The sequence below is a fragment of the Podarcis pityusensis genome (assembly GCF_964106645.2).
Source record: "Podarcis pityusensis genome assembly, chromosome: 14".
Taxonomy (NCBI): domain Eukaryota; kingdom Metazoa; phylum Chordata; class Lepidosauria; order Squamata; family Lacertidae; genus Podarcis; species Podarcis pityusensis.
This window is the reverse complement of record NC_138039.1, coordinates 36,046,573-36,059,589: the sequence shown is the minus strand read 5'-3', so window position 1 is coordinate 36,059,589 and position 13,017 is coordinate 36,046,573. Positions and strand designations below refer to the sequence as shown.

Below are 13,017 nucleotides of genomic sequence, written 5' to 3'. Positions count from 1 at the left end.
ACTGGAGACCTGCATTGCAAAACTCATGCAGATTTTGAGGGATGGCTTTCTGCATTGCTTTGGAAGCTGCAAATTTGGTAGGATTGCCATTAAATGCACACTGAATCAAATTTGTCCCCCAACAATATAGCAGGAGACTGCTTTGGGCAGTTACAAAAGTTGGGCAAAGAGCAAAGGCCCAACTGAACTGCTTATGACAGTACAGTACTTATGACATCTGCGGTGCTTGAACAGACAATATGCCTGTATGTTTGCCCAACTCAGTACAGGGTCACATCTCAGCAGCAGATCACTTATTTTGCCTGAAGGAGGATCTAAGATCCTTGGCACCTCCAGTTACTTATTCATTTCGCATTTATTTGCTTATGCATTTATGAATCACCTTTCATATACATTTTGAGATGATATGCAACAAAACAACTAAAATAGGTTAAAAAAAGCAATACAACTAAACACAACTCCTATCAAACTCCCAGCCAGCATGCCCAGTGGTCTGGAATGGTGTGAGTTGTAGTCTAGCTACATGTGCCTCATCCCTCATGTAAGGGGTTAAAAGGCCCCAGGAAGGAAGTCACATGAAGCACATCTTCCTGGGATCCTGGAGAGCAGCTGCCAGTCAGAGTAGGCAGTACTGAGCTGGGTGGAGAATTATTCTGACCTGACAAAAGGCAGCTTCCTATTTTCCTGCAGAGCAGCCCTGCATTGCTTGAGGCTGGGAGTGATTGCAGTCTATACTGGATGCCTTTGCCTTGTCCTGATCAATACATAAGTTTATTTACAGTCCCTAAACTCCACCACTGTGCTTTTGACATAACCCCTTTGTTCTGTAACGTGGCTTCTGACCTGCGACGATGTGTGCACATGTGTTCCCAAATGCACACACACAGAACACACACACAGCATGCAACCAGCACCTCCGCAAGGATAAAATACAACAAACTTTTATTTTACAGGGTTCACAACAGCGCCGATAGCTGTTTTAATTTTGAATCTTGCATTTTATGCATAAGAGTTAAACACCCCCCACCCCCACCCCTGCTAAAAAAAAAAAAAGGAGGGAAGAAGAAAATATTCTGGGTTGGGTTTCTTCCTACCTCTTTTTTTTTTATTTTTACAGAAAACAAAAAAATCAGGCAAGCTCTTCTTTGCTTCATTCCACATCCCCCCACCCCCAGACCATTCCCACCCCCCCACTTTGAAAACAGAACACACATCAAAAGCCAGGCTCCTACCAGCATCCTTGAGACATTGGCGAGTCCATTTAAATTATTGTAAAAATGACCAGTTTTCTCCTTGTTTTCAATAATTATTACCATTATGGTTTTTAAAAAATATATATAAATAGGTGCAGGGAACTCAAGTGCCCGGCACGGTCCCCCTTGAGAGAGCGCCATCTCAGGATGGGAGCTGCTTTTCCATATGTCCTGGTGGGGGGGGGGGGTAAGGAAACAGCCATGGTGGGGGGACACAGGCTTATGAAGTTGCGTTATAGATCTATTTCTATGTCCTCTACTTGCATCTTTAAGATGCACTCAGGAAAGCAGGGAGAAGATGGCCAAAGAAACAAACCCATGATGTTGTCAGCTGAGTGTGGCTCAAATTATACGCAGGCCAGAGGGGGCTCAGCCCCCTTACTGTTTTGTGCCAGCTCCTGAACACCTGTGGTTTTTTTTTTTAGAAAGCTATGGCAAGCGGAGTGGGATGTTTGGCTAAAAGTAGAGAAATTCAAAGATGGACTTTGTAGACTTCACGAAGGACGCCACAACCTTCCTGCCCCCCTCTGCATAATTCAAGCATTACTCTGACAGGGGAAATAAGCCAATGAAATGACTGACAGCAGGTTCGGAACAAACAGAGGGAAGTGAAACCCACCTCACAAGGTTGTTGTGAGGATAAAACGGCATGGACCCTTGTCCGCTATCCTGAGCTGCTTAGTAAAGGAAAAAGGGACCCCTGACCATTAGGTCCAGTTGCGGACGACTCTGGGGTTGTGGCGCTCATCTCGCTTTATTGGCCGAGGGAGCCGGCGTACAGCTTCCAGGTCAAGTGGCCAGCATGACTAAGCCGCTTCTGGCGAACCAGAGCAGCGCACGGAAACGCCGTTTACCTTCCCGCTGGAGTGGTACCTATTTATCTACTTGCACTTTGACCTGCTTTCGAACTGCTAGGTTGGCAGGAGCAGGGACCGAGCAACGGGAGCTCACCCCATCGCGGGGATTCGAACTGCCGACCTTCTGATCGGCAAGTCCTAGGCTCTGTGGTTTAACCCACAGCGCCACCCGCGCCCCTTGAGCTGCTTAGAGACAGGGGTTAAATGTGAAGTAGCCATGGTCTGTATCCCGTGTTCTCTGTCCCAGTGCAAGGGCGAGCTTTAATTCAACACAACCGGGTTAGCTCAGATAGCAGAGCATAAGACTCTTAATCTCAGGGTTGTGGGTTGGAGCCCCACATTGGGCAAAAGATTCCTGCACTGCATGGGGTTGGACAAGATGGCTTCTGTAGTCCCTTTCCAACTCTGTAAGTCTTCCACTGCAGGAAACAGTTGCACAACCAGAAACTCAATTGTGCAACAGCTTGCACAATCTATTGTGCAGCAAAGCTACCAGCCACTTGCTGGTGCATTTTCTCGCACAACACAACATCCTGCTGGTACAAAACATTTCTCCAGAGGAACAAGTTAGCCACTAAGTGGCTTTAATTTAGCACTACATTGGATACTGCCCCACACATTTGCATGAAAAAATGCATCTAATTCCTGGACCTGCTCATCATCCAGAATAAATTTGACTAAAAGCTTTGGGTGTTATTTCCCCCACTTTTTTTTATTAGATTAGACAGTTTTATGGGGCAGATGCCAATCACGGTAGCTAAAAACGAGAGGGAGCCTCAAAAGGCAGAGGAAGTCTATCTTTGGTTACCGGTGCTGAGGATGCTATCATGCTTTGAACTGAAGGGCCATGGCTCAGCGGGAGAACATCCGCTTTGAGTGCAGAAGGCCCCAGTTTCAATCCCTCGCATCTCCCTGTAGGGCTGGGGAAAGCCCTGGGCTGAAATCTTCAAAAGCTGTTCCTGCCAGTCAGTGTAGACCAGCCCGGATAACTCAGTTGGTTAGAGCATGGTGCTGAGAATGTCAAAGTTGCAAGTTCGATCGCTTTATGGGACAGCTACATATTCCTGCATCGGTGGGGGTTGGATCAAGATGATCCTCAGGGTCCCTTTCAACTCTATGATTCTATGCTTGTACCAGTGTTCCCCAAATTTGGGTCTTCAGCTGCTGTTGAACTACAACTCCCATCATCTCTAGTTAGCAGGACCAGTGGTCAGGGATGACGGGAATCGTAGTACCCCAAACAGTTAGAGACCCAAGTTTGGGAAACCCTGATGTAGACAGTGCTGTGCTTGATGGACCTTATGGCCCAACTGGATATGACAGCTTCCTGGGCCCTGCTTAAGAACTTTGCAACAGCATTTGACTTGAGCTAGGAAGCTAATACAGATGACCACTGACCAACATGGTAACTGACCACAAGTTGCACCTCTGTAACTTCTTGTCAAGTATTGTTTCAACTACACTTTTGTTTCAACAAAATTCTGGGGATCAAAGAGTGTGGCCCAATGATCAACACCTGACAGGATGATACAGACGGACAGCTTACAAAGCGGTTACATTCATTCACACAGCGGCTGAAAACAGATATTGCCTCTGTGCATTCAGCATGTTGGGACTTGAGGGGGAATCTCTGGAACGACCCACTAAGGTTGATTCATAGGTGTATATATGAAGCTGGCTTGCCAATTGTCAGTAACAAGACCTGAATTTTGTTGCTCCAGTCATTTACTCTCTCATTTCCTTCACACAACTTTAGAGATAAAATAAAATAAAATTGGAGGGGAGGAGAAATTGGCCGAGAGTAGCTGGAAACTGACAAGAACTAAAACAGCTTCAGAGGTCCAGCTTTTAACTGTGCCCTTCATCCTTTATATGAATGCCACTCTGGCTAGTCTGATGTTCTGGTTAATTTCAGCCTTCACACATTATTTTACATTTTGCATTTATTTAAAAGAATTGACATTTCCAAATGAGCAATGGCTGTTTCCCCCACCTCCCTGGGAGAGGCGGAAATCCTCTTTTCCATTCCTTTTCTCATTGAAAAGATTCAGCCCATTTCATCTCTCTCTCTCTCTCTCTCTCTCTCTCTCTCGATTTACACATTCCCAGTGGCTCCCTCTGAACCCTACAAGGTAAGCTGCAACAGTGGGAAGAAGCTGAGTGGGACAGGGAAGGAGAAACACAACGGCTTACAAAAGAAAAAGAAAAAGAGAGAGTCTTGTCCACCCTGCAGATTAAATAATTACATGGCCTGTGAATAAAACCAGGACCTCCCCCACAAAAAAATAGCAAATCTTCTTTATTATTTAACTTAACCCTCACCCTCTTGCGACCCTCTCCATCCCCTTCCCCGAAAAGGCACAAAGATAATTGGATCCAGACGGTTAGTAAAAAAAAAAAAAAAAAGCTTTTGCTTTGCTGTTTTGCAAAAGTTTCTCTCTCTGTCTCTCTCTTTTTACATATGCACAAGGTGGATTTTTCTTTAATATATTTTTCCCCTTATATAACAACAACAAAAAAGCAACAAGAAGAAATCGAATCTGTTAATATAACTGTTCCATAAAATCTCTCTCTCTCTCTTATCTCCTCTCTCTGTCTCTTCTTTAATGGGTGGGTCTCTGCGCCATTCCTCCATTGGTCCTTGATCGAGTCCTTGCGCTCCTCTTATGTAGTCTGTGCTTGTAGGTGGAGGCTGTGGGAGGGGAAGAAGAAGAAGAAAAGGCACCTTGTTACCTAGGGATAGAGGTTACAGAGGCCCTGTTTGTCCTCAGCTGGCTTGACCAAATGCCTCTCTCCCTCTTGCTCTCTGGAAAAACACTGCCGAGGCTGTAGCATGTTGTTTCTCCGGCTGGCCGTGCTGAACGTGCCATGGCGCCAGCATTCTCACCATCGCACAATCAGGCCTTCTCTCACCTCCAGTGCTCTGGGACCCAATGAACCAGCTGGGTGGGTTTGCCCCCATCTATGGCACTTGGTCGCAGGCTCTGTCCCTTCCACCTAACACTAAGGGGAAAGAGATTTGAGGGTGCCACAGACAACTCTGCTACTGTCCGTTGTGGGGTGGGGTGGGGTGAGGGAATAAAGTCTGCCCTTTCCAATAACGGTTGATAGGCCGAGACATCGCCAGCCCATGAGGCAGACTCTCTTACATTGCTCCCTGTTCAAGGAGCCATAGCTGGAGAAGAGAAGAGAGCTTTCTCTTTGCGGAGGAGGAATCCAGAAAAAAAAAAAAAATAGCCCAAGAGACGTTGGTGCCTGATACAAAATTCAAAACAACCTCTGCCCTGTGACAATTTTTTTTTTTAAAGCAAGCTACTTCATTGACAATGGGCTCCTCCAGATGGCCTTTTTTTTTAGCCTTCTGATTTGCTTGCACAAAGTGTTCACAGAGCTAAGAGCCAGCTGAGCCACACCTGTAAAAGGTAAAGGTAAATGACCCCTGGACGGTTAAGTCCGCTCAAAGGCGACTATGGGGTTGCAGCGCTCATCTTGCTTTCAGGCCAAAAGAGCCAGTGTTTGTCCACAGAAAGCTTTCTGGGTCATGTGGCCAACAGGACTAAACCATTTCTGGTGCAATGGAACACCGTGATGAGTGCCAGAGTGCATGGAAATGCCGTTTACCTTCCTGCTGCAGCGGTACCTATTTATGTACTTGCACTGGTGTGCTTTCAAACTGCTAAGTTGGCCGGAGCTGGGACAGAGCAACGGGAGCTCACTCCGTCACGGGGATTTGAACCGCTGACCTTCCAACCAGCAAGAGGCTCAGTGGTTTAGACCACAGCGCTACCCGCATCATGGGTAGCCAATGTGACACCCTCCAGATGTTGTTGAACTTCAACTCCCATCAGTCCAAGTCAGCATGGCCAATGGTCAGGGATGGTGGGCATTGTAGTCAACAACATCTGGCTACCTCTGATGGTGGGATGTGGGTATCTTCAACCAATGCAAGAGTGCCCCCAGACAGCCCAAGGGTCAGAGGAGGTGTGTAGGTTAAATCTGGAGAAGGGAAGAGTTATTGGTTGTATTCAATGCCAGTCCAACTCAGAGCAGACCCATTAAAGTTAATCAACATAACTAACTTAGGCACATTCATTTCAATGGAGTAAGACTTAATTGGCTACAAGCCTATTTTTTCCAAACATGCCCCCAACCCTGGATCTATTTAGTATTTCTTTTCCCCGAATGCCGTATTTCTTGCTCTATAAGACTGACTTTTTCCCTCCTAAAAAGTAAGGGGAAATGTGTGTGCATCTTATGGAGCGAATGCAGGCTGCGCAGCTATCCCAGAAGCCAGAACAGCAAGAGGGATTGCTGCTTTCACTGCGCAGTGACCCCTCTTGCTGTTCTGGCTTCTGAGATTCAGAATATTTTTTTTCTTGTTTTCCTCCTCCAAAAACTAGGTGCGTCTTGTGGTCTGGTGCGCCTTATAGAGCGAAAAATACGGTACTTTACATTCAGGAAGAGGGATGGGTGAATCTGTAAATTTCAGTTCTCATCTCCCCCATCTGAAGTTTGGTTTCCAGATTTCCCCAACAGTTTGTGATATATTTTTTTTAAGTCATCATGAAAATGGGCAGCATTTAGTGCACATTTCTCTTAATATTTTGCATGCAATTCTGTCTTAATATACACATTTTTCTGCAAGCCATTTTCTCGCTACATAATGCATTTTTGCATATCTTCAGGAAAAGGCACATTTTTATGCACACTTTTGCCTAACGTGCACTTTTTCCTACTCATCATTTGGTTGGCAAACTGCACCATAACTTTAGGAGAGGTGTGGACTTCAAAGGACAGCATGGTTTTGATTTGTGTATCGTGTCAGGAAGTGTGAATTTGGGAGGTCCCCATTAAAATGCAAACTGAGCTGAACTTCTCCCCCATCCCTAGTCAGGATCCTTAAAGGAAAACCCATAGTTAAGTTGATTCCCAAACCTTTTATTAGCCAATTGAAAGGGTGGCATGGGAGCTTCCATCTAGCTGCCTCTCCTCTACCCCTGCAAATCTTATCCCTGCCCTCTGTCCGTTCACAAGCCAGAGAACTCAAAGACTTACAGAGAGTCTGCTGAGCACAGCATGTTGGCCAAGAAGGACTTGCCAGCTGTTGGCATCGCTATGGAATGAAGCGTCCCCCAAGCTGAATATCCAGCTGGCCCTTGTGAGCCAGTTCTGCCTGGGAGAGGGGTAGACCTGGAGTCCTTGTCAGACTGAGCTTTAACTAAGAGCATCATTGTCACTCATGAGGAAGCTTCAGCCAGCCTCTCCCTTGCTGTGGGTGTGAACTGTCTGATCATTCTTAATTAGGAAGAAAAAGCTAGAGAAGAATACTTGGGTGTACCAGAGAGCATTCTGGTCCAGTGTAGGTACTGCATTCATGAAGGCCTTTCCAGTATAGCTGTGCATTTGCACAAAATTTGGTCATCACCCTACATCTTTCTAGTGCAAATATCTCATCGCTTTTCTAACCACAAGAAGTCCAATGAGAAAAGCGATGGGAAATTTCCCCTGGAAAGTGTGGGTCAACTACTGGCTGGCAAAGGTCGATGGACTGCATACACACGCCATCTGTTTAACTCAAATGGGAGTTGGATAAACTCTTCCGCACTCTCTGTCCCTGGGAGTTTTGAGACTGACTATTTATTGAGCATTTGTGGTGATACATTCGCATACAACTTGCATGGAGGTTACACAGAAACACAGGAAGCTGTCTTATACTGAATCAGGATATTGGTTCACAGTACAAATAAGATAGACCATTACATACGATCAATACAGGCTATCCGTGGCTCTTCCCAGTGCCCGTTGGGTTGACACCGGATGGTGGGCAGATGGCGCTGAATGTAGCCCTGATTGCACTGGTACCGCACCATGGAGTTGATCTCATAGCGGTCTTTCTTCTTTCCAAAGTGCCTGGCGTTCTCAACTACGGGTGGGTCTCCACAGGAAACTGGTGGAGGAAAAGAAAGCCTTCAAAGTTGCTTTCAGCACAAAGCAGCTCAGTGGCTGGTGTGATACTCCTAACCTTCTTCTCCTATCATCGCAAGAACTTTTAATATTAAAAATGTGTGACACCATATTGCTAACCAGTTGATAGGATGCTGTGTCTCTGTATGATTTACTGCTCTGGTTTTCACATTACATCATCAGCATCCAATTTGACTGTCTAATTCTGCTCTGTCTCTTCATTGGTGTGATTGTAACATTCAGTCGCTCTTGATACAGATATGCAGCAGAATCAGTCACCTGAGCTCAGAGAAGGACGTCTGTCGAGGCCGCTCAGTACCTGTCTCCTTACACTCAGGAGTCATACACAGAACAGTCGCTCGTTTTTCTCATTTTTCCAATTTTAAGTTCAGTTTCTCCACATTTAATTGTGTCTGTTTTTCACAGCTCTAATGTAAATTTATGCACATTCTAGTGCAAATTTCTTCTAATACACACACACACACACACACACACACACACACACACAATTTTGTATGCAATTTTGCATACAAATAGCTTACACATTTCTGCAAAACAATCTTCCCCTAATTTAACACGCTTTTGTATGTCCTTTTCACAAATATATGTGTGCATATATTTATGCACATTACTTGGCTGGAGAAGTAAATTGCAGAATTCAGGTACAGTAAGTGCAAATTTCAAAGGATGGCTGCACTTTGGCTCCCACGTTCTTTTGAAAATTTGGTAAATTCTCCTTTAGAGGCACACAGAATTGAGCTCCTCCTCCATCCCTGCTTACTTAGCAGCGCAGGAGGATGCTCTGAGTCCAGAGAGTTCTTCTGCTTTCACAACCTGAAAGCAAATCCTTTTGAGGGTTAAGAGTGAAGCAAACATTGAAGTTTGGTTCAGGAAAAAAGTGTGCTTCAATATTTTTTTTTAATGGGGTTGGGGAACTAGGTTAGAAACAGAGATCTTGGGGGATTTGCAAGTATGAGATGCTAGTCCCGTCCTTAAAATGCCGTTGGTGTTCTCTGCACTTCTTGGGCTCAGGAGCGGATTCTCTGAAAATTTATCCTTGCTCTGACTTTTGGTTCCATGCAGGAAGGGGGATTCCATACTAAAGCCTTTGTCTGCTGTTTGGTCTATGAGACCTTCAGACGCCAAGGTTGCTAAGAGCATTCTGTTGCCTGGTCCATGAGCCAGGCTCAGTGGCTGCAGATGGCCATCTTTTTTGTTAAATGTGGCAGCCAGGATTAGAGCTATAAACAACTGGTTAACTAGCATCTAGAGAAGTAGGGGTGGGTGGGAATCTGATTCAGGCCACATTTAAAGGTGAACTACTTAATTTTCAATTCCTGAAACAACGTGCATAGTGGAACTCAGCGGACCTTTGAAATTCACACTCCTATGAATTTTGCAACGCAGTTCTCCAACACAAAGCATGCTTTTAACTCTGAGTAGGTCACTTCCACCTAGAGCAGCTTTATCCGAGAAAAGAAAGCCCTGGCAGATTTCTGCCATTTGAGGGACTGAATGGTCCAATCGCACAATACGTTTCCTGCCCTCCAACTTCGCTTGTTGCATCTCTGTGTGAGTCACTGACCCTATGAGGAAAATTTACCGCATTTTTCGCTCTATAAGACGCACCTTTCCCCTCCTAAAAAGTAAGGGGAAATGTGTGTGCATCTTATGGAACAAATGCAGACAGGAGGTTCTGCTCTGCACTCCCTTTAAAGAGCCGCACACACACTCCGCACGCTCTTTAAAGGGAGCGCTGCTCTTGGGGGAGCCTTAGCTGCGCGCAGCCTCTCATGGACAGGGAATGAAGGCTTCCCTTGCCCGGGAGAGGCTGTGCGCGGCCAAACAAGAAGCCAGGACATCGAGCAGGATCGCTGCACTGCGATCCCACTGGCTGTCCTGGCTTCTGGCATAGCTGCGGAAAGCCTCCGCAGGGCACGGGGAGTCTTCATCCCCGTTCCCTGCGGAGGCTTCACGGGGCTATCCAAAATCCAGAACAGCTAGAGGGAGCGCAGCGCAGTACTCCCTCTAGCTGTTCTAGCTTCTGGCTTAGCCGCGGGAAGCCTCCGCAGGGCAGTGGGGAGCCTTGATCCTGCTGCCCTGCGGAGGCTTCGCACGGCTATCCCTGGCTTTTGCATCCCTGGAGATGCTCAGGATGCTTTGCGTTGCTTTTTTATTTCTTGTTTTCCTCCCCTTAAAACTAGGTGCGTCTTATGGTCTGGTGCGTCTAATAGAGCGAAAAATACGGTAATTCAGGAAAGGGGAACATGTGGCTGATGTTGCTAGACTGATGCCCCTTCCCAGACATTAGCCTTCAAACGGTTTCAAAGGGGCTGGTGGAAAATGAAATCAATTTGCATCTGGGGTTGGAAACACATTTCCCATACCCGATTTAATTACTGAATTTTTTTCACACGGCAGACTTGCAGATCTCCCAAGTCACACACATGACAGCAGGTGTGGCGAACCTTTGGCTCCCTAGATGTTGTGGAATTACAACTCCCATCACCCTTGGTCATTGGCCATGTTTGCTGGGGAACTGTTAGAAATTGTAGTTCAGCAACCTCTGGACGGCCAAAGATTTCCCCACACCTGCACGAGTGCCCTTGGGAAGGATTGCTATCTCATCCTTCCTTGTCCCATAGACCTCTTGCTGCCAGGAATCCAGCCTTACCTGTTCCTTTCTTGCACGTGAATGGGAGATGGTAGTTGCAGGGGACGTCGTTCCACTCTCCCTTCTCATGCCAGATCATTACGACACAATCTTCTCCTTTGGCAAAGAAATTATCGGGTTGGTTGGGCCGCCAGTTCTCATATTGCTAGGAGAGATGAGAACGAAGCTGGTATTGGAACTTAGACAGAGAAGACAGTTGGGGAGGCTTTTCCTTAGGGTCTAATAAGACCCAATGGTGGAGAAAATGGCCATCAGATCACCTGTGGGTTTTTGTTTTGTTTTTGCAGGGTCCCGCAAGTGAGGGTGGGACCATAATCCTGAAAAGTGAGGGGCTTATTGTTATTTGCTCTGCAGGCAGTGGAATCTGGCCCAGCCGGGCAAATGCGGCATTGTTACACCAACCTCTGTCTGGCTTTAGCCAGCCCCACCTGCCTGCCTTCTTATTACCATTCCAGAGGCTGGCACTGCCTGCCAGGTTCCTTACCCTTAGTTTTGATGTTGCTCCTTGTAGAAGGGAAGGGAACAAAATGAGGATTAGTTGCTCCACCTTCTATTGTCTCTAGCGCTGCTTCTTGTTGGCTCTAGCTCCACCTACTGGTGGCCTCCCTGCCTTCCACCCTACCAGTCACAATGAGCACCAGCCACTACCACTTATTGCAGGCATAGGCAACCTTGGCTCTTCAGATGTTTTGGGACTACAACTCCCATGATCCCTAGCTAACAGGACCAGTGGTCAGGAATGATGGGAATTGTAGGCCCCAAACATCTGCAGGGCCAAGGTTGCCTATGCCTGGCTTATTGCCAGCAAAAATATTCGAATGCCATGCAGGTACCTGTATATGCCCAACTCCTTATAGGACACTTGGCAGCTCTGAAGGGCAAGTGGTCAAAGCCCCAATCAAACCTGCAGCCAGCCCTAACTCTGGTCACAAGCACACCATGTATCTAAAGCACTATGATACCACTTCAAACAGTCAGGACTTTCCCCAAAGAATTCTGGGAGCTGTAGTTTGTTAAGGGTGTTGAGAGTAGTTAGGAGACCCCCTATTACCCTCACAAAGCTCCAGTTCCCAGAGGTTAAACAACCAATCCTTCTTTGCAGAGAACTCTGGGAATTGGAGCTCAGCGAGGAGAATAGAGGTCTCCTAACAACTGTCAGCATCCCTTAAACTACAATTTCCAGTTGGGGAAGCCACGACTGTTTAAAGTGGTATCACAGTGCTTTAAATGTGTTGTGATAATGTTGCCTCTGTCTCTTGTCCTTTCCCACAAAACACAGAAGCCCCTTTCATTCTTGGGCACGAGGGGCAAAAATAAATAGAGCCCAGAATTGTATTTCCTTGTGAGGAAGGAAGCTCTTATGCTGAAATGTTTCCCAGCAGCCCAGGATCATTCACTGAAAACCATGTCCTTCTGGAATGTAACTCACAAGGGAGTGTCCATCAGACCAGCGGAAGTCATCCTCAACTGCTCTGTCACTAAGGCCAATCCACTGGTAGTCTTGAGCGTTGTCTAGAAAGGAGAGACAGAGAGAGCATAAAGATTAGAAAGTTAGCCTGTAACTTCCTGCTGAAATCCTGCAAATTTTCACACCACAAATGTTCCACTCTTTCCTTTTCCCCTTTTGTTGCGTCTGGGTGCTCTTCCAGACAGGTAAGGTAAAAAGGTAAAGGACCCCTGGACCGTTAAGTCCAGCCAAAGGCGACTATGGGGTTGTGGCGCTCATCTTGCTTTCAGGCTGAGGGTGCCGGCGTTTGTCCACAGACAGCTTTCTGGCTCATGTGGCCAGCAGGACTAAACCGCCTCTGGCACAACAGAATGCCGTGACGGAAACCAGAGCGCACGGAAACATCGTTTACCTTCCTGCCACAGTGGTACCTATTTATCTACTTGCATTGGCGTGCTTTCAAACTGCTAGGTTGGCAGGAGCTGGGACAGAGCAATGGGAGCTCACCCCGTTGCGGGGATTTGAACCTGCTGACCTTCTGATCAGCCAGCCCAAGAGACTCAGTGGTCTAGACCACAGCACCACCCGCAATAATATGACAACACTGGGGAAACATCATAAAACGACAAATAAAACGGAATGATGGATGAGTGGCCCAGTATAATTCTACCACTAATGCATTAATTGACTACACCACCCCCCCACAACTCCCCCCACAACCAATCTGGAATGACTGCAAATTGCAGCGTTTTGATTCTACTTCTAAACTCAATAGGAATTTGTAGTTTCTTGATCAGCCAATGCCACCTGTTTGGAAAGTGC

The 13,017-nt window shown here is 46.6% G+C and overlaps 1 protein-coding gene across 6 annotated transcripts in view; it reads right to left on the bottom strand.

The window, feature by feature from the left end:
- Positions 1–925: 925 nt before the first annotated feature.
- The window catches only part of ACAN (aggrecan), an 85,690-nt gene continuing 73,598 nt past the window's right edge, over positions 926–13,017 (bottom strand). For all 6 annotated transcript variants that reach the window (XM_080980232.1, XM_080980230.1, XM_080980235.1 and 3 more), the window contains 4 exons: positions 12,178–12,260; positions 10,749–10,893; positions 7,875–8,057; positions 926–4,802 (listed from right to left, as the gene is read on the bottom strand). In XM_080980232.1, the coding sequence (XP_080836358.1) occupies positions 4,714–4,802; positions 7,875–8,057; positions 10,749–10,893; positions 12,178–12,260 (500 nt within the window). In that variant the 3' untranslated portion in view covers positions 926–4,713. The remainder of the gene's footprint in view (positions 4,803–7,874; positions 8,058–10,748; positions 10,894–12,177; positions 12,261–13,017) is intronic.